The sequence below is a fragment of the Rhineura floridana genome, chromosome 2 (genome assembly GCF_030035675.1).
Source record: "Rhineura floridana isolate rRhiFlo1 chromosome 2, rRhiFlo1.hap2, whole genome shotgun sequence".
In the NCBI taxonomy this organism is placed as follows: domain Eukaryota; kingdom Metazoa; phylum Chordata; class Lepidosauria; order Squamata; family Rhineuridae; genus Rhineura; species Rhineura floridana.
Genome location: NC_084481.1, coordinates 230847611 through 230874273, shown reverse-complemented (window position 1 = coordinate 230874273; position 26663 = coordinate 230847611). Strand labels below are relative to the sequence as shown.

Below are 26663 nucleotides of genomic sequence, written 5' to 3'. Positions count from 1 at the left end.
TTATTTTTGTTTACCTTTGTTGGTTTGATTCTATTGTTTTATTGTATTTATATATTCCTGATTGCTTTATTTTATGTACACCGCCCAGAGAGCCCTTGGGCTTAGGGCGGTATATAAATTAAATAAAATAAATAAATAAATAAATAATTTTTTAATAGTATTTCTATTGCTTCTTTTATTTCTTACCTTGCATTAAATTGTCTTCCCATTTGAATTCTATGGAATGCAAATTGTAATACAAGATAAGAAATGAAAGAAGCAATGAAAATGCAGTTTAGAATATACAGCACTTAGCATGGCACAAGTAGCACAACAGGCAGAAAAATCATGAAGTGGTCTGCCAAGATGATCACCTATTTTGAAGTGGTCCATGGGAGAAAAAGTCAGAACCACTGATCTTGAAGCAGGGATTAAGGCACACAAGTGTTAACCTTTTGTATATTTGTTTTAATTTACTCATGGCTGGGAGATTTGGCGTTTAAAGGAAAAGTGTTTGAGAAAGACTCTGGAAGTCTGCGAGAATCAATAGGAGTTAATATTGAGAGGTTACCGTTACATACCCAGAATAGCATCCCTGCAATATTTGCTTATTTACAGCTTTGAGACCCCGCCCTTCTGCCAAAAAGGTGCCCAGGGTGGCTTTACGTACAGCCAATTAAAACAAGACAGTCTCTGCCCACAGGCTTATGATCGGAAAAATATGACACACAAGGGGAAAGAGGCAGGGAGGGGAGAGGAAAAAAGCAAACGTAGACACCAATTCTTAAACATTAGTTGTTATAATGACCACCTGATGGCACGGATACAGTTCAGGGCTAGGAGTGCCTGATGGTGAAAAAGAGGTTCTACACTGGCTGAAATTCCCTCTTCTATACAGCTATTAAAAGGCAGAAGCAGCCCTGAACTCTTTTTCTCCTGGCCACCCTGCTCTGTATAGTTGCACTATTGTGCTACAAACATTTATATTTAAAAAATATATATTTTAAACTGGAGTCATTGTCAAAAACATCTCATTGTTTTTTATGTTATTCCAAAGTGAGCAGATAGCTGTTCCTCATAGAGGACTAGATGCATGCCAAGGTGTGATGTTATGCATCAAGGGTGGAAAACCTGTGGTCCTCCAGATGTTGTTGGATGACAACTCCCATCATCTCCATCTAGCATGGCCAATGGTTAGGGATGACGGGAGTTGTCATCCAACAACATCTACAGGGCCACAGAGTTCCTCCCTTCTACATGCATTTGCTTTCAGTTTCACATCTCTCTCAGCAGAGACTTTTCTTATTGTTGCTTCCATTAAAGAAATGGCTCTGCAGTCATGACCCAAATGGCTGTGAGTACTTTAAAAAATATTTTTGAGATTTTTAACATGCCGATAAGAACTTTTCCTCTTCAAGGAAATTAAAATAGGGAGGGAGATATGTGTATAAGAAAAGAGGAAGGGGTCTGCAGTTAGATGGCTGTGTGATCCCTAATTATGCACTGCTTTATAAAAAAAATCCTGTTCATTCTCTGTAGTGCTACTGAAAATGTAAATATGTAGAATATTCCCTCCCCTTCAATGTTAGGCAGGCGCCATCTCTACTATCTTTTCGGCACCTTTTGAAGACTTTCCTCTTTCAACAAGCCTTTTAAGTTGAGACCTGTCCCAGTCTGCATCTGTGTTGGAACTGCTTTTTAATAAAAATATTTTAAACAATATGTTTTTTATCCCTTTTTAAAAGATGTTTTAAAAGCTTTAAAAAAAATGTTTTTAACGTTGTTTCGTTTTAATGTATTTTAAGATGTTTTAAAGTGTTTTTAGCGCTTCTGTTTGCCGCCCTGGGCTCCTGCTGGGAGGAAGGGCGGGATATAAATCAAATAATAAATAAATAAATAAATACGTTTGTGAGGAAGAAATTTTTTCCTGAGATTGGTTTATCTTTAATGGCATATCGAGTATAAAGTGCTGATGTCAGACTAGTACTGGGGAGACCCAAGTTCAAATCCCTGCTTAGGCAAGGTGATTGAGAGGGTGGTGGCTGCGCAATTACAGACACACTTGGAGGAAACGGATTATTTAGATCCATACCAATCGGGTTTTAGGACTGGTCATGGTACGGAAACAGCCTTGGTCGCTCTGGTAGATGATATGCGGAGGGCATTGGATAGGGGTGAATACACCTTCCTTGTCCTCCTGGACCTCTCAGCGGCTTTCGATACCGTTGACCACGGTATCCTTTTAAACCGCCTAGAGGGATTAGGAATAGGAGGCACTGTCTTGCAGTGGTTCCATTCCTATCTCTCGGATAGGCAGCAACGGGTGGCATTGGGAGATGAGGTTTCAGACCCTTGGCCTCTTCATTGTGGAGTGCCACAGGGTTCTATCCTCTCTCCCATGCTATTCAACATCTATGTGAAACCGCTGGGAGCAATCATCAGGAGTTTTGGGTTGCAGTGCCATCAGTACGCAGATGACACTCAGCTCTATCTCTCCTTTAAGTCCTCACCGGAGTTGGCTGTGAATACCATGTCCAAGTGCCTAGAATCCGTAAGTGGATGGATGGGAGAGAATAGGCTGAAGCTGAACCCCGACAAGACTGAGGTATTACTTGTGGGAGATAAAAGGAAGTTAGGGATTACTGACCTGATGCTTGATGGGGTAAGTTTACCCCTGAAGGACCAGGTCCGCAGTCTTGGGGTCATATTTGACTCCCAGCTGTCCATGGAGGCTCAGATTACAGCAGTGAGCCGGGCAGCTTGGTATCAATTACATCTGATACAGAGACTGCGTCCCTATCTTCCTGTTCACCTGCTCCCTTAGGTGATACATGCCCTGGTCTCCTCTCGCTTAGACTACTGCAATGCGCTCTACGTGGGGTTACCCTTGAAAACGGTCCGGAAATTACAGCTGGTACAGAACGCGGCGGCACGCTTGATTACGCATAGCCGTCGCTGGGATCATATCACCCCAGTGTTATTAGATCTTCACTGGCTACCAGTTGTCTACCGGGCCCAATTCAAGGTGTTGGTGTTGACCTTTAAAACCCTATACGGTTTAGTATATCTGAAGGAATGCCTCCAGAATCACCGATTGTGCCGCCTGACGAGATCAGCCTCGCAAGACCTTCTCTCGGTCCCACCGGTGAGAACAGCTAGGCTGGTACGGACCAGAGAGAGGGCCTTCTCTGTTGTGGCCCCCACCCTCTGGAACTCTCTCCCTTTCGATCTCAGACATGCTCCCTCCCTGTCCAGCTATCGCCGAGCCTTGAAGACCTGGCTGTTCAGGCAGGCCTACAAGATTGGGACAGATTAACTTATGTTACAATTGAATTAATGAATGGTTTTTTAGCTTAAAATTTGATTATGTTGATCTATATGTATTGTTTTTATTCTTGTTGTTCGTCGCCTAGAGTGTCCCTAACCCGGACAGATAGGCGGCTGAAAAATAAAATTTTATTATTATTATTATAGCCATAAAATTCAGTGGGTGACCTGGGCCCAGTCATTCTCAACCTAGTCTACCTCACAGGGTTGTTGTGAGAGGATAAACATGGAGGGGGAGAGTTTATTGAAAATGTGTGTTGAGCATAATGTCTGCTGCACAGAGCCGTATCTATGCGCAGAGGGCCCCCGTGTGATTTAGAACCCCTAGGCAATCGTTCCATCAGAGCAAATGCCGGGCCTAGCAGGCCCATATCTCACCCTCTGTTATAGCCTGATGGAGTTGCTGCTGTAGATGGCATTTGAGGACGGAGCCTGATAGGAACAGGGCTTTCAGCTGAGCAGATGGAGGGGCCCTGCAGATATGACATCAATTCTATATTAGTGGGAGAATCGCAGAGTTAACACATCTTTTAATTGCATTGGATGCAACTCTGCAAAGGCATTTATTTCTTGTGCCACTGGTCTGTTAGTATTTTGCAGGAGGGATTCAAACGTATACACTTGAGTTTTAGGTTTGCGCAGTTAAAGTGGATTAAAATGCTCTGCGGCCCTAGTGCAACAAACCCACTTTTAAAAAAGAAACAGACTTTTTGCAGTTAGGAAAGTGACGGGGAAATGCACTGAGAAGTGTGGAAGGAAGGAATGATTAATGGGAAGATGTATAAACACCTCGGAAGCAAATCAGGGTGAAAGCTCATTGGTATTCATATTATACGCCGTAGAACCTTCCTGCAAACAAATCAGAACAAATGCATAACCTTTGGGCAAGCAAATTAGGATGAATGCTCAATAAACAGGTTGTCTAGAGGAGCTCTTATTTATTAATTGCATTTCCCCTTGCATTTCTGTGGCAATTTTTCGCTATTAGCAAAACTTGTTCACCTTTCTGGGAGGATGCATTGAAAGGCCTCAGTGCACCTGGAGACAGTCTGTAAAGAAGTCTGGTGACCAACAGATGGCAGTGTTTCCTACTGTTTCTAACGCTGAGAAATTTAACTGTAGCACAGTGTTACGGCAAAATATTTTAAAGGAAGGCTGGACATTATATTATACATTATATTACCCCCAAATGCCCGTCAATGTGGAGCTCCAGCAATTCACAATCTCCTGATGAGTTTACCTGTGTGATTTCTCTGTGTTTATTTCAGCCTTCTCTAGCCTGTAGTCCTGCTTGGGAAAGCAGGTTTGTTGCATCTGTACTTTTACGTGATTTGAGCTAGAAATGTGGTACTTGATTTAGTCAAAGTTATCTTGGCTTGGCCCTAAAAAAAGCCTTTTAAGTAGAGACCTTATCCTAGTCTGCACCTGTGTTGGAATTGCTTCTTAATATAGATGGATAGCCATCTGTCGGGAATGCTTTGATTTGGATTCCTGCATTGAGCAGGGGGTTGGACTTGATGGCCTTATAGGCCCCTTCCAACTCTACTATTCTATGATTCTATATTTTAAGCCTTCTCTTTTAAAATGTTTTTAAAGCTTTTTTAAAAATGTTTTTAAAGATGTTGTGTTCTAATATATTTTGAAGTCCGTTTTTATGATGTTTTAAAGTGTTTTTAGCACTTTTGTTCGCTGCTGTGGTCTCCTACTGGGAGAAAATGTGGGATATAAATCAAATAATTAAATAAATAAATGGGTTAAGCTGGTCCATAACTCTCTGCTATTGAAATCAATAGGACTGGTGTGTGTATGTGTGTGTGTGTGTATAGTGCAGAAATAACTGGTCTTTTAAGACTGGTAGTTGAAAGAATACAGAAATGTAAGGTTCATTACTACAAAGAAGTAAAGTCATATATGTTGAAGCAGCCATGTGGCCTGCACTCAGGAAGCCATTACTAGCTAACTGAGAACAAAGTAAGGAAGAAGGGAAGAACGGGAGGAGCAAACCCATTGACGTAATAAACCTTAAACAAAACTATGCAGGTAAGAAGCCAGCAGGGGTGTGGAGGCTTTCCAGTGTTTTGCACCGCCTGCAGCATGTACGACTATCTGCCTGTTGGACAGAAGTCGTGGGTGTGCTCTCGGTGCAATGAGCTCCTGGCTCTCCGGGAACGACTTCATTTCCTTGAGGCCAAGGTGGCGGACCTGGAAAAGCTGAGAGAGGCAGAGAGGTGTGTGGAGGAGGCCTTCAGGGACGTTATAGCTGTGTCCCACTCCAACGATGATAGCTCTCCTGCTATCATGGAGAACGATGGTCTCGGGGAAGGAGAGCATCCAGCTGAGGAAGAGGGAAACGATCCCTTAGAAGGGACCCATTCCTTGGGGGATGAGCAGCTATCCTCTCGTGCCGAGGATATATCTCCAGGGGGTGGAGGGATCCTTGTAGTGGGTGATTCGATCATTAGGAACATAGACAGTGGGGTGTGTGATGGGCGTGTAGACCGCAAGGTGTTTTGCCTGCCTGGTGCGAAGGTTGCGGATATCGCCCGTCGTTTAGATAGTTTGGTAGACAGTGCTGGGAAGGAGTCAGTGGTCGTGGTGCACGTTGGCACCAACGACATGGGGAAATGCAGCCGTGAGGTCCTGGAAGCAAAATTTAGGTTGCTAGGTAGGATGCTGAAAGCCATGACCTCCAAGGTGGCTTTCTCTGAAATGCTACCAGTTCCACGCACAGGACCAGCCAGACAGGCCCAGCTTCGCAGTCTCAATGCGTGGAGGAGACGATGGTGTCGGGTGGAAGGGTTTGGATTTGTTAGGTACTGGGGAACATTCTGGGACAAGCCGGGCCTGTACAAAAGGGACGGGCTCCACTTGAACCAGAATGGAACCAGACTGCTGGCACTTAAAATTAAAAAGGTAGCAGAGCAGCTTTTAAACTGACTGAGGGGGGAAACCCGACAGGAGCTGAGAAAGGTCCGGTTCGGAATAAACCTCCCCCCTGGGATAAAAACCAAAGAAATGATGAAATTTTAAAAGGGGTAGGCCTAGAAGTAGGCATTGTGAGAGCAGGGGCACAGGATATAAATTCAGAAGAGCAAAATTACCACAGGCCTAACCACAAGTGCCAAAGACACTTGAAGAGAGACACTGCTTACAAGTGCCTGTACGCTAATGCTAGGAGCCTCCGAACCAAGATGGGAGAAGTGGAGTGCTTGGTCTTAGAGAAGAGCATTGATATAGTGAGCATAACGGAGACCTGGTGGAATGGAGAAAACCAGTGGGATACGGTTATCCCTGGATATAAACTATATCGGAAGGACAGGGAAGGACGTATTGGTAGCGGAGTCGCTCTATACGTGAAAGAAGGCATTGAATCCAGCAAGCTCGAAACCCCAAAAGAGGCGGACTCCTCCACAGAATCGTTGTGGGTGGTGATACCGTGCCCCAGGAGGGACTTAATACTGGGAACGATCTATCGTCCCCCTGATCAAAATGCTCAGGGAGACCTTGAGATGAGATATGAAATTGAGGAAGCATCCAAACTAGGAAATGTGGTAGTAATGGGTGACTTCAACTACCCGGACATAGACTGGCTGCATATGTGTTCCAGTCATGACAAAGAAGCAAAGTTTCTAGATATTCTAAATGACTATTCCCTAGACCAGTTGGTCATGGAACCGACCAGAGGGACGGCAGCCCTGGACTTAATCCTCAGTGGGGACCGGGACCTGGTGCGAGATGTAAGTGTTGTTGAACCGATTGGGAGCAGTGACCACAGTGCTATTAAATTAAACATACATGTAACTGGCCAATTGCCAAGAAAATCCAACACGGTCACATTTGACTTCGAAAGAGGAAACTTCACAAAAATGAGGGGATTGGTAAAAAGAAAGCTGAAAAACAAAGTCCATAGGGTCACATCACTCGAAAATGCTTGGAAGTTGTTTAAAAACACTCTATTAGAAGCTCAACTGGAGTGCATACCGCAGATCAGAAAAGGTACCGCCAGGGCCAAGAAGATGCCAGCATGGTTAACGAGCAAAGTCAAGGAAGCTCTTAGAGGCAAAAAGTCTTCCTTCAGAAAATGGAAGTCTTGTCCGAATGAAGAAAATAAAAAAGAACACAAACTCTGGCAAAAGAAATGCAAGAAGACAATAAGGGATGCTAAAAAAGAATTTGAGGAGCACATTGCTAAGAACATAAAAACCAACAACAAAAAATTCTATAAATACATTCAAAGCAGGAGACCATCTAGGGAGACAATTGGACTCTTGGATGATAAGGGAGTCAAAGGTGTACTAAAGAACGATAAGGAGATTGCAGAGAAGCTAAATGAATTCTTTGCATCTGTCTTCACAGTGGAAGATATAGGGCAGATCCCTGAACCTGAACTAACATTTGCAGGAAGGGATTCTGAGGAACTGAGACAAATAGTGGTAACGAGAGTGGAAGTTCTAAGCTTAATGGACAATATAAAAACTGACAAATCACCGGGCCCGGATGGCATCCAGCCGAGAGTTCTCAAAGAACTCAGATGTGAAATTGCTGATCTGCTAACTAAAATATGTAACTTGTCCCTCGGGTCCTCCTCCGTGCCTGAGGACTGGAAAGTGGCAAATGTAACGCCAATCTTCAAAAAGGGATCCAGAGGGGATCCCGGAAATTACAGGCCAGTTAGCTTAACTTCTGTCCCTGGAAAACTGGTAGAAAGTATTATTAAAGCTAGATTAACTAAGCACATAGAAGAACAAGCCTTGCTGAAGCAGAGCCAGCATGGCTTCTGCAAGGGAAAGTCCTGTCTCAGTAACCTATTAGAATTCTTTGAGAGCGTCAACAAGCATATAGATAGAGGTGATCCAGTGGACATAGTGTACTTAGACTTTCAAAAAGCGTTTGACAAGGTACCTCACCAAAGGCTTCTGAGGAAGCTTAGCAGTCATGGAATAAGAGGAGAGGTCCTCTTGTGGATAAGGAATTGGTTAAGAAGCAGAAAGCAGAGAGTAGGAATAAACGGACAGTTCTCCCAATGGAGGGCTGTAGAAAGTGGAGTCCCTCAAGGATCAGTATTGGGACCTGTACTTTTCAACTTGTTCATTAATGACCTAGAATTAGGAGTGAGCAGTGAAGTGGCCAAGTTTGCTGACGACACTAAATTGTTCAGGGTTGTTAAAACAAAAAGGGATTGCGAAGAGCTCCAAAAAGACCTCTCCAAACTGAGTGAATGTGCGGAAAAATGGCAAATGCAATTCAATATAAACAAGTGTAAAATTATGCATATTGGAGCACAAAATCTGAATTTCACATATACGCTCATGGGGTCTGAACTGGCGGTGACCGACCAGGAGAGAGACCTCGGGGTTGTAGTGGACAGCACGATGAAAATGTCGACCCAGTGTGCGGCAGCTGTGAAAAAGGCAAATTCCATGCTAGCGATAATTAGGAAAGGTATTGAAAATAAAACAGCCGATATCATAATGCCGTTGTATAAATCTATGGTGCAGCCGCATTTGGAATACTGTGTACAGTTCTGGTTGCCTCATCTCAAAAAGGATATTATAGAGTTGGAAAAGGTTCAGAAGAGGGCAACCAGAATGATCAAGGGGATAGAGCGACTCCCTTACGAGGAAAGGTTGCAGCATTTGGGGCTTTTTAGTTTAGAGAAAAGGTGGGTCAGAGGAGACATGATAGAAGTGTATAAAATTATGCATGGCATTGAGAAAGTGGATAGAGAAAAGTTCTTCTCCCTCTCTCATAATACTAGAACTCGTGGACATTCAAAGAAGCTGAATGTTGGAAGATTCAGGACAGACAAAAGGAAGTACTTCTTTACTCAGCGCATAGTTAAACTATGGAATTTGCTCCCACAAGATGCAGTAATGGCCACCAGCTTGGATGGCTTTAAAAGAAGATTAGACAAATTCATGGAGGACAGATCTATCAATGGCTACTAGCCATGATGGCTGTGCTGTGCCACCCTAGTCAGAGGCAGCATGCTTCTGAAAACCAGTTGCCGGAAGCCTCAGGAGGGGAGAGTGTTCTTGCACTCGGGTCCTGCTTGCAGGCTTCCCCCAGGCACCTGGTTGGCCACTGTGAGAACAGGATGCTGGACTAGATGGGCCACTGGCCTGATCCAGCAGGCTCTTCTTATGTTCTTATGTTCAAAGCCTGTAAAAACAACAAACACTTTAGAGGAGGAATCAGCAGAGGGAAGAACAGATTGCCTTTCTATCTGTCGCTCCCCGCTGGTTCAAGTCATTTGTAATATCCATTGGTGCTTTACTCCCAACAATTCGAAAGTGCTTAACTTTGACTGGATGGTGCCTTTATTTTATTTTCTTAAGAAATAAAAGCTGAGGCCTGTTCAGCCTGATATTTTGCATGATTACTCAGAAATAAGCCCCAGTGAGTTCAGTGCGGCCTACTGGAAACATCGTCTGGGAGACATGTGCAAGCTCCATGGAGAAAGAATGGGTTATAAATAATTGTAATACTCCAAAGCTAATATCGTGGCTAGTAGCCTTTGATCCCCTTATCCTCCGTGAATGTGTCTAATCCTCTTTTAAAGCTGTCCGAGTGGGTGACTGTCACTGCCTCTTCCAGGAGCGAGTTCCATATTAATGATAAGCAGGAGAACTTCTTGAGGACTTTAACAAAGAGGAAGGTTCTTGATATGAATGATTATATGGGCAATTATTATGTTTGACTAGTTTCCTGCATTGAGCAGGGGGCTGGACTCGATGGCCTTATAGGCCCCTTCCAACTCTACAGTCCTATTATAACCCATCGCCTCCAAAACAAAAAACAGATGGCAACTTGTTTTTAATAAATTAATTTATCTAGAGCAGCCTTTCCCAACTAGTGGGCCAGCAGCTGTTGTTGGACCACAACTCCCATCAGCCTCTGCCAGCATTGCCAATGGTCAGGAAGATGGGAGTTGTGGTCCGACAACATCTGGAGGCACACTGGTTGGGAAAGGCTGCTCTAGAGGATGTGTGTACCACCCTTTGTGCAAGCCAGCGAGTGATTTACAACAAAGTCAGATAAGATCAAAGAAATCCATAAAATCCATAGAGTAACATAATCCTAAGGATGACAGTGTCATAATAAATCACTAAATCACCATTACTAATAGTGGTAGCCACGAATCCAATTGCTGAATCAGGTCTCCTTTCCTCTGAAGACTTGCTGTGTGTCAACAGCGGCCTAAAACTACAAAGAGATTGGGCCATCTGCACCTCAGTTCAATGTTTTTCAAACAGGCTAATGTACATCTCTGCAGGAATGTCTGTCTTTGGGGCAGAGCTGGGGGAATTTACTGGTGGAGCATCTTCAAGTGGCACATACAAAACTCGCTGCCAGAGGAGGCAGTGGCAGCCACCAACTTGGATGGCTTTAAAAGAGGATTAAACAAATTCATGGAGGAAAAGGCTATCGGTGGCTACTAGCCACGATGGCTGTGCTCTGCCTGCACTGTCAGAGGCGGTATGCTTCTGAATAGTAGTTGCTGGAAACCACAGGAGGGGAGAGTGCTCTTGCACTCAGGTTCTGCTTGCAGGCTTCCCGTTGGGGCATTTGGTTGGCCACTGTGAGAACAGGATGCTGGACTAGATGGGCCACTGGCCTGATCCAGAAAGGCTCTTCTTATATTTTTATCTGCTTTGCCTATAGAGGGCCCCAGGTTCAATCCTTCGCACGACTTAAAACCCTAGTCTGAAGTAGGATAGACTACGTATGATGTTCAATGTGTTGTTGCAATTAATGTGCATATTTTTATATAAAAAAAATGGAAGCAGTCACCACAACCCCTTCAGCAGAATCGGACTGCAGCCGGGGGGGGGGTATTGTGGAGTTTAACCCTTTCCTCCCATGCGAGCCTGACACAGTCCTCAGGGCCCCTCCAGACTACTGGCCTTTTTTGCAAGACACCATAATTGTGAATCAGTGGTGGGTTTATATTGGACCGGCCACACATCATTCCATTTTACTAGTTGTTCTATGACTCTTCCCTGAGGTTACCACATTATTGCCATCTCCCCCACTGCAGCTCAACGGATGGGATGGCAGCCCTCCAAGGGGTTCAGGCAGGGGACGTTCTAAGCCCTACCTGGAGATGCTGTTGGAGATCGCACCTGGGACCTTCTGCATGCAAAGCAGATGCTCTGTCCCTGAGCGATGGCCCTTCCCAATTCTCGTTCATAGACTCTGGCCGTACTGATGGACCTTTGTGTCTTTCTCAGTATTGTACTTGTTTTCTTTCCTAACTGTCTAGAGGAAGAGGAGGAGGAGGAGGAGGAACCCGAGGAGGAGGAGGAAGAGGAGGAGGAGGAAGACGATGACTTTGAAGATGACAGGGACCCAACCTCCATGGACGAAAGCTTGGATGAAGACGCCAACCTGTCCAGCTTCACTCTTCCTGGGGAGACCTCTCAGGAGCCCTTGGAGGGGCTCGAGAACCCGGCAGGAGAACTCTTGGGCATTTCCTACCAGGTGCCAAACACCATTGAATGGGAGCAGCAGAACCAAGGCCTGGGTGAGCAAAACATGTTCTCTGCAGCATGTCAGTTCTGCAGCAGGGATCCCTTGAAAGTTTGCAGGGAAAGATGCTGTTCTCACAAACGGGGGAAAAAAACCCAAACCACAGTTGCAACCTGTGGGGGCTGGGTGGCTCCATGTCAGTGGGGCAGGGGAATCCGCTCCGTGTTTTAGTCTGGACTGTGAAGTTGCTTTCCGCACCTTGGACAGCTCCTCAAAAGTTTGGACTAAAGCCTGGAGCGGACTGCACTACCCTGTTGACATAGAGCCACCAGCAGCCACAGGTTGCACTCTTTTCAGGCAGCAACTGGAAATACTCCAGATGTTTGTCCATGTGAGTGAGGCTCTGTTTTGCATCAGCATCGCTACCTAATTAAAACACCTTCCCATTTGGGGGAATTTGACATATTCTGATGTTTTTATCTGTCTGTCTGTCTATTTATTTGTTAAATTTATATCCCGCCCCTCTTTCCAGGGTGGCTCACAGCAGCCTGGCACTGGGCCCGCCCTTTTGCAATTTGTGTATCTGTGGGGGAAGGCACTGTCTGTGTGTGTGTGTGTGTACTCCAAACAGGGATGGGTGAATCTGACAATTTTGGTTTCTCTCAATTTTCCAGTTTTCCAGTTCTAAGTTCAGTTCTCCACTTTGCAATGTCAGTTTTTGAATTTTCAGTTCTCCACATACGCTGCATCAGTTTGCAGATTTAATGGATGGAGGCATGAGCTACTCTGGTTCCTGGGCAGAGAGGGATGGAGCTGTCAGGCTCTCTGTTACATTTCGTGCATGCATTAATTGGTTAATCGAACTAAATGATGAAGAGTCATCTAGGATGGGATTGGCAGACACATGCAGTCTGTTGAAGGTCTAAGCTACAGAATCATCGAGGTGGCAGGGGACTCAAAGGTAATCTAGTGCAACACCCTGCTGATGTAGGCAATTTGCTGTCACCGCATCCCTGATAAGTGGCCGCCTTCATATTTATTTATTTTATTTATGTTAATTTATTTTATGTTAATTTATGTTACTTTTATTTATTTTAATTTTATTTATTTATTATTTGATTTATATCCCGCCCTTCCTCCCAGCAGGAGCCCAGGGTGGCAAACAGAAGTGCTGAAAACACATCAAAACATGATAAAAACAGACCCTAAAATACACCAAAACAACTTTAAAAACATTTTTTTAAAAAAGCTTTTAAAACATCTTTTTAAAAGGTTTAAAAAACATATTGTTTTAAAAAAAAATATTAAAAAGCAATTCCAACAGAGACACAGACTGGGATAGGTCTCAACTTAAAAGGCTTGTTGAAAGAGGAAAGTCTTTAAAAGGTGCCGAAAAGATAACAGAGATGGTACCTGCATAATATTTAAGGGGAGGAAATTCCAAAAGGTGGGTGCCGCCACACTAAAAGTCCATTTCGTATATTGTACAGAGCGGACCTCTTGATAAGATGGTATCTGCAGGAGGCCCTCACCTGCAGAGCACAGTGATCGACTGGGCATATAAGGGGTAAGACGGTCTTTCAGGTATTCTGGTCCTGAGCTGTGTAGGGCTTTGTACACCAAAACTAGAACCTTGAACTTGGCCCGGTAGCAAACTCTCACATTTTTAATAGTGAAAGCAACCCTTAGAAGGCTGCAGATTTAAGGAGAGAAATGGTCTAGGGAGGAGCTGCACAACTCTTTCCCTCCCAGATATCTCCCTGTTCACAATTTATTCTGCTCCTAGCTGCTAAGCTGGCTAAAAAACAAAGGGTGCAGAGATCCTTTCCCTCCTTCCCAAACCCACCACTTCAGTTCCTACTACTCCAAGGCTGTTTTTGAAAAGACATGAGAGTTGATGTGTAAGGGCCTGTAAATGTCAATGATTTCTCTTTTGAATGGTGGTCTTTGTAACTTTCCTGAATTTTTGTGGGCATCAGTGAGCCTTGCTTCAGCAACCTGCAGCAAATCTCTTCTGAATGCTTTTGACATGCCACTAGGTGAAGAGAAGCAAAGAGGGACTTTGGAGTGAGGGATGGGGAAGGAATTCCATTTAGTTGGCAGTTAAAGGCAAACTTGCCATATCTGCACGTTCCGAAACAACATCACAAACTGAAACACAGCCACCCTTCGAAATTTGCACTTAAATGAATTTTTCGATGCCGTTTTCCAGCCTTGTAGTGTACAAAAGATCATATCCTTAGGTAAAGTGTGCATAAAATTATTAGTGAAATGGACAGAATCACCCATCCCTACTGCCATAATAATGGCACTGACTGCTAGACGTGGTGCTGGCAACAGCAGTGTAGTGGCAAATTCAGAAGTTCAGGGTCCCTTCATGATAGTCACAGTCATACCCCTCCCAACCTTTTTCTTTTTCTTTTTTTTGCTTCAGGGTTGAGAATGAGATCCTTGTTAATGTCTTCTCCCAAAAAAAAACAGATGCCCTAGGAGCCAATAAGCACGAACAGGGAGATTGTTAGCTTCTGAGAAGACTGTTCTCAGTGGCTGACTCACCTCCTTTAACTCTGATTGGTTCCAATCAGCAGGAAAGGACAAGGAAGCACATGAGAAGACTCTTCTTCAGTGGCTGACACACTCCTCTTTCATGTTGATTGTCTCATAGGATGCTGGAGACATGGGGACATTGCTCCCCAAAAATAAAGGGTCTAAGACCTCCTGAGACCCTGAATGACTACACTCCAGGCTGGCAAACATTCATCTGGCTTCCCTGACTGTGTTTTGATTCTTGGGCTTACAGCTTTCTGCTTGGGGGTTGTTGGTGGTGACGGATATTTTGGTTCAAGCCTACTATTCCTTTTCAGAGCCAAGCTCTGGGGGTAAAAAATGCTCCTGTCTCTGCAAGTCTGAAGTAGATGGTGACTGTATGTTATCTTAATTGGCTGGCCTTTTGTGATGCTAGCAAGACAGATATGATATGCATATCTGTCACTTCAATTGCAAAACCACTTTGCAGGCATGGGAGGTAGCATATAGTATCATATGGTAACTGGGGAAACTCTCCTTTAATTTAAAAATATTACCCCATGTTTGTAGACCTCAGGTTGAGAAAAATGGGAAACTCTTGATGCTACCTAGAAACTGCCCCTCCACTCAGTCTAGGGAGCTTTTTTTTCTCTCTCACTGTAAAAAAAGTTTGTTTTTATACAAAACTGATGAATTTGTGGATGAATGTGTGAATGTTTGCATGGTGCTTGAAAGAAAGAAAGAAAGAAAGACAAATTCATGGAGCACAAGTCTATCAATGGCTATTAGCCACGACGCCTATGTTCCATCTCTGAATACCAGTTGCTGGGAACCACAGATGGGGCTAGAGCTGTTTTGCATAAATCCCATTTGCAGACTCTTAATGGGCATCTGGCTGTAAGAACAGGATGCTGGACTGGATGGGCCCCCTTTGGCCTGATCCGGCAGAGCTCTTGGAGATTAACGGCCAGTTTACAAGAAGAGGGGAGGGAGGAGGTGGATGGCTGAGTTGGCATTTGTTGATATCCATATCTGTCATTTCAACTGCAAAACCACTTTGCAGGCATGGGAGGTAGTGTTTGGTATCATATGGTAGCTGGATAATCACAGAATCATAGAATAGTAGAGTTGGAAGGGGCCTCTAAGGCCATCAAGTCCAACCCCCTGCTCAATGCAGGAATCCAAATCAAAGCATTCCTGACAGATGGCTGTCCAGCTGCCTCTTGAATGCCTCCAGTGTCGGAGAGCCCACTACCTCTCTAGGTAATTGGTTCCATTGTCGTATGGCTCTAACAGTTAGGAAGTTTTTCCTGATGTCCAGACGAAATCTGGCTTCCTGCAACTTGAGCCCAATCTCTCCTTTAATTTTAAAATATTAAGCCATGTTAGACCTCAAGTTTGGAAACTTGTAGATGAGCATTAGGAGGGAGCTGGTTCAATCCCTGGTAAGTCTGGGAGGGAACCCGGCCTGACACCTTGGAGAGCCACTGCCAGCCAGTGTAGATGAAAACTGAGCTAGATACACCAATGGTCTGACTTGGTATAGGGGAGCTTCGTAAGGCTGGTAAACAAATCTGTAACATAAAATAAGAATTACTAAAGGCACAGGAGCCCAACTAGAAAATAAGGTGGCATTCCAGGTCTTTGGACAGTCTTCACAGCTTGTTGCCATAGCAGATCAGAACCATCGCGGGACCAAGACAATGTGAATCTTACGTGGAAAGTGTGTATAATGGCACACACATAAACACAGCCTGTTCCTATCGTTGTGGTACCATCCTTTCATTTCTCTCTCTCTCTGTCTCTCTCTCTCTCGTGTGTGTGGTGTGTGTGTGGCTTCTTGAGGGCAAGGGAAATCAAAGCATCTGCAGAAGTGCTTCTTCTTCGTAAACAAATAAATCACATTTCCCCCCCTCTTGAATCCAAAGAGAGGGGTGGTGGTGGAATCCAATAGAAAAAAATAAAATTAAAATAGTGCAGGTCTCCGTTTCCAATAACAGGGTAATTGCTTCCAACCTCAAGCTACTGTACTCTTTCAAACTTTGAAATCGGCATTAATCAGCTAGGAGAATCGATAGAGTGGATCTTTCTGGAGGGGTCTTTCTGGCTTTGATTCTTGATAAATAGAGATCAAATCTCCTTCCATCCTCAGAAATGTAATATGAAGCCTCAGAACGGTTTCCCATTAACCTACTAGTAATTTAGAACTGTCTGACGTTTTACTGCCAGCTGTGGTTTGTTGAGACGGTTTATTAATCCACGGTGATAGTCGTGCAGCCTTGCCCTTCAGATGTTTTCAACTGCGGTTCAGTCCCAGCTTCAGTCTTTGGCATCTTTGGGCTGGGGATGCTGTCTGTTTGAAACCCTGCAGAGCCACCAGTTCAATTCCCAGCTTTTCCATGTAGGGTTGGGAGAAACGGTTGTCTGAAACCAGAGAGAGGCACTGCCAGCCAGTGTAGGCAGTACTGAACAAAATGGACCACTGGTCTGACTTCGCATGAGGCAGCTTCCCATGTTCCAAAAAACCCTCTTGAATCTTAATTAAAAATGTTTTCAGTATTTTACTGTATTTGTAAATCGGCAGATGGCAATAAAGCAAGATTGAAGCAATTGATTAGAAACAAAATGGGCAAATAATCATGGCAAAGCAACTTTATGATTAAAGTTACGAACAAAAAGAAAAGAAATGAGTTAAAACAAGGGAGAAATAACCCTGAAGGTATTGGCAAGTTTATTTAAACGTCCATATTAAATTCCTAACCAAATGAGCAGCTTGTCAATTATTTTAGCAACTTGGTGTCAAGCTGACCAAGTCCACAGTTGCTTTGATAATGCCCATTCTTTGGCTCATTCTTTTAAAGATAAAACTGCAAATAAAGATTACGTATTTTGAATGAGAGTTCCCCTTTTTTAAAAAAATAAATAAATCTGGAGCTCCTCTAACTGGCCCAACCTAGTTTAGTGGGTTTGTTGACACTTGCAGCTGCATGTACAACAGTGGACAATTTTTACCCCAAAATAGAGAGTAATGGGGAGAATTTGTGAGTCTTTTGATGCTTCCATCCAGTATTCCTCACACCTGTAATGTTGTAAACAAAGAACTAATGTCAGCTTTGCCCAGAGTGGGTAATATAGCACTAAACCAAGGATGGGCAACCTTGGCCCTGGGGGCCAGTTGCAGCCCTCCAGGCTACTTTATCTGGCCTTGGGGACTTCCCTCACGCTGCACCCCTCACTGACCTTGTTTAACACTCTGCTTGAGTGTTTTTTCGCGTGGCTACCATGTATCCCTGAACTCTGATAATTCACCCCCACGTGATTACAGTCCACAGGACTGGAGTGTGGGTGGAGGGTTTGAAGGACTCACTAGTCACAAAATGGGAAGGAGCAAGTTTGAACAGAGAAACAGTGGTAGAGGGGAAGGGTTGTTTAATTCCCCACTGTAGTTCCTCTAGAGAGCCAATGTGGTATAGTGGTTAGAGTGTTGGACTATGACCTGAGAGACCAGGGTTCGAATCCCCACACAGCCATGAAATTCACTGGGTGACCTTGGACCAGTCACTGCCTCTCAGCCTCAGAGGAAGGCAATGGTAAACCACCTCGGAATACCGCTTACCACGAAAACCCTGTTCATAGGGTTGCCATAAGTTGGAATCAACTTGTGAGCAGTCCATCCATTTCCATAGTTCCTTTCCTCATACTTTGCTGGAAGATTCAGGACAGACAAAAGAATAGACCGCGCATAGTTAAACTATGGAATCCGTTCCCACAAGAGGCAGTGGTGGCCACTAACTAGGATGGCTTTAAAAGAGGATTAGGCAAATTAGTGGAAGAGAAAGCTATCGATGGCTACACTCTGCCTCCACTATGGGGGCCAGTATGCTTCTAAGTACCAGTTGCTGGAAACCGCAGGAGGGGAGAGGTGCTCTTGCACTCAGGTCCTGCTTGTGGGCTTCCCAGAAGAGGCATCTGGTTGACCACTGAGAACAGGATGCTGGACAAAGATGGGCCACTGGTCTGCTCTAGCAGGCAGGCTCTTCTTATGCCCCCCCCCCCACTGTGGGACTCCAAATGTGTGATTGCTCCTAAAATAAACTTTTAAAGGTTCACATCGGCACTATGCATTTAAAGCATGCTTGTGCCACTTTAATAGTCATGGCTTCCCCCAAAGAATCCTGGGGACTGTCCTTTAAGGGCCATGAGAGTGTTAGGAGACCCTATTCCCCTCACAGAGTTACAATTCTGAAAGTTCCTAACAATGTTCCTCATATCTCCCCCCCCCCGGCAGATGCTTAGAAAGTCAAAGCGTCAGTTGCTCTGCCAGACCCAGAGACGTTAAGGAGCAAGATGGAGTGACTGGTGCTTTAAAGGCCTAGGGCCACATCCACACCATATATTTAAAGCACTCATATGCCACTTCAAACAGCCATGGCTTCCCCCAAAGAACCTTGGGGACTGTCGTTTGTCCAGGGTGCTGACATTTGTTAGGAGACCCCTGTTCCCCTCACAGAGCTACAATTCCCAAAATGGTTTCACAGTCAATCCCTCTTCCCAGGGAACTCTGAGAGTTGTAGCTCTGTAAGAAGTATAGAGTTCCTAATGACTCCTAGCACCCTTAATGAATGACAATTCCCAGGATTATTTGGGGAAAGCCATTACTATTAAAGTGGTGTCATAGTGCTTTAAATGTGTAATGCAGATGTCACCCAAACTTGAGCTGTTCTGCACACCAGTAGTTTGTGAGAGAGGCAGTGCATGATGTCTCTGAACAAGCCAGTCAGGTATGTTTACTTTTAATTGCTATGAGTGATTTGGAATGCAGAGTCATCTCCCTGGCCAGATAAGTCACCAAAGACACCACTGACAGCTATTAAGCCTTGTTAACTGATCATTTCTAGGGCAGACACAGCTGAAGACTTCAGTCAGAGTCATAGAATCATAAAATAGAGTTGGAAGGTGCCTGTAAGGCCATTGAGTCCAATCCCCTGCTCAGAGCAGGAATCCAAATCAAAGCAGTTCTGCAGTGATTATTGGTGGTCTGGATATACTGTATTTGTACTAGCCGTGATGTTTTTTAGACCTGAAGCTGGAATGTCAAAGTGGTATGTCTGGGACTGCTTGTTTTATAAAATGGCACAGAACGAGATGCAAATTTGGGGACAAGAAAATGGCACCTCTCTCTGGAATATAATTCAGCCAAGGTTCCTAATGGAACATTCATCCAGTCCAATGCATGCAGCCTCTTTCTTCCTTTGCAAGAGATTTGAGTAGAAGAACAGTTTCAAATTTTGTATGCAACTGTTTCATTTTCCTCTGGAAAAGGATTTTTATTATTTTTTTGCTGCAGAAGATAGGCTGCAATCCTATACACACTTACCTAGGAGCAAGTCCCATTGAACTCACTGGAACTTTTACCTGAGCAGATGGGTGTATAATTGTGCTGTTAGGAGGTGAAGGTTTTCACTGGGTGGAAATTAGCGTGATCTCTCAGTAATGCTGGAGCACAAAAGTGTTTTTGGGCATAGCTGCGGACGTTAGCGAAAAGAGCTGGCAACCCACATTGGATATCATCTAACCCCATGTATTATGGATGATGCCGGAAGTGCCGGGGTCACCTCCCAACAGCTCACTTTGGCTCCTTTTCTTGGCTCCCATTCTGATCAGGATTAGAGTAGGGTCTGAGGACTAGCAGCTCATACAGCACAGGGTGGGTAGCCTGTGGCCCTCCAGATTTGTGGGACACTCAACTCCCTCCAGGCCTCTGTATTGTGGGACTCTCAACTCCCTCCAGGCCTCTGTATTGTGGGACTCTCAACTTCCTCCAGGCCTCTCCCTAGCCATGACCCTCACTGGCCTTGCTTTTGCCCTCCTGGAGTGTTTTTGCCTGGCTGATCATGCCTGAACTCTGATCTCGCTTCCCAGGATGGAGGACAGAGAAGGGTGTGCGAGTATGTGTACATAACAGCCCACTGTGCAAAGGTGAAAGATGCATCTCTTTTTGTTGTTATGTGCCTTCAAGTCGACTACGACTTATGGCGACCCTATGAATCAGCGACCTCCAAGAGCATCTGTCATGAACCACCCTGTTCAGAACTTGTAAGTTCAGGTCTGTGGCTTCCTTGATGGAATCAATCCATCTCTTGTTTGGCCTTCCTCTTTTTCTACTCCCTTCTGTTTTCCCCACCATTATTGTTGTTTCTAGTGAATCAGGTCTTCTCATTATGCGTCCAAACTATGATAACCTGAGTTTCATCATTTTATCTTCTAGTGACAGTTCTGGTTTAATTTGTTCTATTACTCAATTATTTGTCTTTTTCACAGTCCATGGTATGCACAAAGTTCTCCTCCAACACCACATTTCAAATGAGTTGATTTTTCTCTTATCTACCTTTTTCACTGTCCATACATAGAGATCGGGAATACCATGGTCTGAATGATCCTGACTTTAGTGTTCAGTGATACCTCTTTGCATTTGAGGATTTTTTCTAGGTCTCTCATAGCTGCCCTCCCCAGTCCTAGCCTTCTTCTGATTTCTTGACTATTGTCTCCATTTTGGTTAATGACTGTGCCAAGGTATTGATAATTCTTGACAAGTTCAGTGTCCTCATTGTCAACTTTAAAGTTACATAAATCTTCTGTTGTCATTACTTTAGTCTTTTTGACATTCAGCTCTAGTCCTGCTTTTGTGCTTTCCTCTTCAACGTTCATCAGCATTCGTTTCAAATCATTACTGGTTTCTGCTAGTAGTATGGTATCATCTGCATATCTTACATTATTGATGTTTCTCCCTCCAATTTTCACATCTGAAATATGCATTGAAATATTTTAAACTGTCTTTAATGTTGAACTCCAAATGGCTGTAACCTGCCCTAGGACCTTTCGGGTGACGGGCAGGTAAGAAATCAAAACAACAATATTCATTGCTGAGCCCACTTTGCCTCTGGCCTTGCCCACCATTTGGATTTGGCCCTTGGAAGGTGGCTTAGAAGACAATGCGGCCCTTGGGTCGAATAAAGTTCCTCACCCCTGTCTTTGAGCACCTTTCCAGCCACAAAGAATGTTCAGCATCACCCAAGAACCAATGAGATTTTAGCAGTGCTTTTCCCTTTAAAATTGTTTTTAATTGCCCTCTGCTCAGTTGTAGAAACTCACTTCTGGTTCGTTATCCCCCATTATCCCTTTGAATGTTAATGAATAGCTGTAGTTGTAATTACAGCATTGGTGGGAAATGGCACATTAACACCGTTCTGTGTTTACAAAGAGCCGGTGTTTCTCTAAATGGAATAGGTGGCATAATTATTGCTTTCATGTCGCTCCGTGACAAATATTTTAAAAGCAGCTGCTGCTGAGAGAGAGGTTCTGCTGTGCCTGAGGAAAGCCAGAAAGAGTCTGTCAAAGGTCTGACGCAGCTCCAGTCTGCACAATACATTTTGAGCCATCGCATACCACATTAAACAGTCATGGCTTTTCCCAAAGAATCTTGTGAATTGCAGTTTGTGAAGGGGACTGAGAGTTGTTAGGAGACCTGTCTTCCCCTCGCAGAGCTTACAGTTCCTTTCTCAGAGGGGTTTAACAGTCAATCCTTTTGCCCAGGGAATTCTGGGAATTGTAGCCCTGTGAAGAGACGAGGGAGTCTAACAACTCTCAGCACTAAATCAAATAAATTATTTATTTTAAACACGTCTATCCTGCTTTTCACCATTTAGGTCTCAAAGCAGCTTACAGTGATAAAAATATACAATATACAAACTTTAAAACAAAAATTGAACCTCAAATATGTAAAAGAAATTTAAAAATCACCAAACAAAACAAAAACCAAAAAGAAATAAAAAAATTTCAGAAAACTTTCTCAATTAAAAAACTACAGTTAACAAGCTACAGTTCCCAGGATCCTTTGGGGAAGCCAAAGTTAGGGTTGTCAGGTCTCTGGTTTTTGCCTGGAGACTCTGGCGTTTTGGGGTCCTCTCTGGGTCAGTCACCCCAATCTCTGGACTCTCAGCTTTCATTTTTTTTAAAAAAAAATTAAGTTTCTAGGTGGTCTGGTTCAAGAGATATACACCAAAAATCAGCCCCCCCAGCAACTTCTGTTAAATGTGCTGATAGCTGGCTGCTCTAACCCTGCCCTTAAAGGTTTGTAGCCAATAAGTGAAGTCAGGGTTGTGATTGACAAGGGATTTCTTGACTTCCAGGCAGTAGTTAGAACCCATTGCAAGGTCAGAAAACGATTGTCTATTCCTCCTTGTCTGAAAATCGCATAAATTGAGTACGTTTATAGCTTTCAGCAGTAGTCCTAAGCTATGGTCTGAAGGCAGATGAGGCCAGCACCCTGCTGAAGCTAAGCGGGGTCAGGTCTGGTCAGTGCCTGGATGGGAGACCACCCCGGAACCAAAGGTAAGCTGCCTTGGGTTTCTATCATGAAAAGAAAGGTGGGATATAAATGTAATAATAAATAAATAATAAAAGTCCCTTTCTTTCTGTGTGCAGAAGATATAGAACAAAAAATCACAGCAGGATCTTGGTAGGCAATTGTTTACTGTAAATAATTTTGTTATGATTATAATAAAAGTACATTCACGGTTTTTTAAATAGCATATTATACATTTTATCTTTCAAGTAATTTTTGAAAAGAAATTTAAAAGAAGTATATATACAGCTTATGATGCCATTAAAATGTGTTACATTTTTCTAATTATGAGAAGTAAAACAAGTTTAGATTTTCCTGCTCTGTTGAAGAGGGCAGTTTATTTGTCTATTTCAGCTGTTTTGAAAACCTTTCTAATATGAAGCTTTAATCCTATACTCACTTTTCTGGGAGTAAAACTGCAATGCTAATCCCACATACCAGGAGTAAACCCCATTTAATTCAATAGGACTTACTTTTGAGTAGACATGGTTAGGATTGTGCTGTACATCAATCGGACTTTTAAGTGAACATAGCAAAGGATTGTGTTTGTGTTGTAAATCTTTCTCTTCCCCTCCAATCCTATTTTTAAAGTAATTAGGCAGGTATTACTTAGGTGTCACTGCTTTTATTATGTAGGAACCTAATACTGATTTTATTTTATTTTTAAAAATGTTCTGCAAAGACCAATAGGTTTTGACAATAAACTATTATATAGGGTGTATGTATTTTTACATCTCCTGTGTGTGTGTATATATGTGTATATATATATATGTATATATATGTGTATATGTGTATGTATGTATATATATGTATGTATATATGTATGTATATATATACGTATATATATACGTATATATATACACGTATGTATATACGTATGTATATACGTATGTATATATATGTATGTATATATATGTATGTATATGTATGTGTATATATATGTATGTGTATATATATGTATGTATATGTATGTATATATATATGTATGTATGTGTGTATATGTATGTATGTGTGTATATGTATATATATACGTGTATATGTATATATATATACATGTATATGTATATATATACGTGTGTGTGTGTATATATATATATATATATATATATATATATATATATATATATATATATATATATATATATATATATGGAGTCTTTCCAACAACCCTGTGAAGTATGGTTTCCGATTGGAAACCAAGGCACCTCTCAACAAGAAATAAATCCCTTTAAAATCCAGTAACCAAAAAACAAGTATAAAACTGTTGCTAAACAGCTTAAAGTGGCATGATTCTGAATTTTGGGTTGAGTGAGTTAAGTTCCTTATCACTTGAGGTTGCAGTCCTGTACACTCTTCTCTGTTTGAGTAAGCCCCATTGAATACATTGGGACTTGCTTCTGAGTAAACATACATAGGATTGCATTATCAATATCTTTACAGGTTGTGTAAATAATAAACATCTTTGACATGCATGCTTATATAAATATTTCTTCATACTGTGTCCCGATAACCATTAGATTTCACTATGGTTGTTCATTATTAGTTCCTCTACATTTTAAGTGTGCCCTTCTTCTTTGGGGTGGTCATGGTCCCCCCTCTATTGTTTTCACCCTGAGGGGCAGATTAGGCCAAGAGATGGTGAGTAGCCCATGGATACCCAGTAAACTTTGCAGCTGATTTTCCATTTCAAACAATTAATTAAAACTGTTTATATGTAGGCAAAGTTTATTACATAGATCCACATAATACACTTAAAGTACATCCAATTCGCATTTAAAGTTCATTACTGCCCCCAAAGAATCCTGGGAAGGGTAGTTTCTCCCTCATAGTTCTCACCACCCTTAATCAACTACAGTTCCCATGATTCTGTGGTAGGATTCATGTGCTTCAAATGCGTATTGAATGTGCGTTAAATGAATGGTGTGAATCTTCCCTGTGCATTCATTAGTGAATTAAAAATACTTTTTTAAACAGGGGAAGGGCTATAGTTCAGTGGTAAGACACATGCTTTGCATGCAAAGGTCCAAAATTAAATCTCTGGAAAAGTCTAATGCCTGGAATCCTGGAGAGCCAATGCTAGTCCATGTCATCAGTACTGAGGTAGATGGTTCCAAATAGCCCGAGTTGGTATAAGGCAGATTCCTTTGTGCCTAAAATGAGGAAAGAGACCCAAGGGCCCCAGTCACTCCTAAATTTATTTATATAGTTTATTTACAACATTTATATACTGCTTTATTGTAAAAAATCTCAAAGCAATTTACAGAAGGAACTAACTGTTCAGTATTATAAAAATACACACAGAAATAGGAACTAATTTGGTTGGTCCTATTTCTTAGCAGAGTTGTAAAAATACAAGCAGCAGAATGAGAATATAAACCAGCCCCACCTTTCTCTATATAAATAACAGACACAATCTTCTTAGGTAAAAGATAAAGAACATTTACTCACAAATTCTTCATATGTTCAGAAACATAGGTTCTAGCTTAGATGAAAGAAAAATAGTCTCAGTCCATCTTAGTCTTTGGTATGGATGCTCTCAGAGAGAACATCTGTGCCATGTGGCCTCTCTCAGTGGTGGATAGATCAGCAATGGAGAATATGCAAGGAATCCTCCAGGACAAAGGAGGAGAAAGTCAGGTAACTAAACCCCACCCATTAGGAAGTTACATCATGGTAAACAGGTACATGGGATATTCCCCAAATATCCCTTAAAGTGACCATGCAATATTTGTTTACTCCACCACTAACACTATAAAATTATGGGCAAAAACAGTTAAAAACAGGAATTTAAAAACATTCAAAATAATAAATCCAGCAATGAGTTAAAAACAGATAAACACAATAGCTTCTACATGCCTGAGTAGACTTGCCTAAGCAAAAATGTTTTTAGCAGCTGCTGAAAGGAGTACAATGAAGGCATCTGCTCAATGTCAATAGGCTTGCTTGTTATGTGCATTCAAGTTGATAAATAAATGATAATAGTGATAAAAGAGTATTCACACACTGTGAAGTGTAGCTTCAGTTGCTGTTGTTCCCGATCTACTGCCTGTGAAGGTTGACCAAACCATGTTTTTCTCTCTGCCAGTTATTACTCATTGGAATTGTCTGTCAAAGTGAGTTTATAGCAGGCCACAGGGTAGGCAGGAAAGGGTAGAGAATCTTCTTAATTCTTACTCATTTCTCAAACCTCTCTTTGCAATGAAGGGTCAAGTCTGTAAAGAATTTGGAGCAGCCATGTTAAAAGGCAGGCAGGGCATTCCAGGCAGGGGGTTGCCACCCTGCTTTGATATGGATATTTTTGCAGAGGATCCTTAGTCAACCCTTACCAACAGCACAATCGTAATCATAGCCACTGAGAAGTAAGTCCTGTATAGTTCTATGGGGCTTAGGCCCTTAGTAAGTGTGCTTAGAATTGCAGGCTTCAGGGGCATCCATCTTTACTCCTGAGTGCTCCCATCTAACATCTCCACAACACTAGGCTCCCTTCTTACTACAGTGGCTTTCTGGTGACTGGCCTGGCCTGAGGGCACTTAAACCCTTTTTGCCAGAAGCAAGTAGGCTAGATTAAATGTTCCCTACCCAGGCTCCCTCAATTTACAAGATCCGAACAGGGCGGTTCACGACAGATGCTCTTGGAGGTCACTGATTTATAGGGTTGCCATAAGTTGTAATCGACTTGAAGGCACATAACAACAATCCAGGCTCCCTAAGCAGATGAGGAGGAACGATCCTTACACTTCAGCTGGACCTCATTAAGCTACGATTTCTATCTTAATTTCCAATCACATGATTTTTAGTGGTATTCTGCAAGCAACTGTGGTTGATGCTTAATGTATCATGCTTAATGACATCACTAGGGCCCACCCTGTGACATCACTAGGGCCCACCCCTGAAATCTTAGGGTTTGGGATGCTTCTGACCTGGCAACCCTACAAGCCATGACTGTTTAAAGTGG

General features: G+C 42.9%; 1 protein-coding gene across 4 annotated transcripts in view; it reads left to right on the top strand.

Annotated features, from left to right (window-relative positions):
• Nucleotides 1-26663, top strand: part of ARMH4 (armadillo like helical domain containing 4) — an 86822-nt gene that overhangs the window by 27564 nt on the left and 32595 nt on the right. For all 4 annotated transcript variants that reach the window (XM_061612497.1, XM_061612493.1, XM_061612495.1 and 1 more), the window contains one exon: nucleotides 11573-11833. In XM_061612497.1, coding sequence (XP_061468481.1) covers nucleotides 11573-11833 — 261 coding nt within the window. The remainder of the gene's footprint in view (nucleotides 1-11572; nucleotides 11834-26663) is intronic.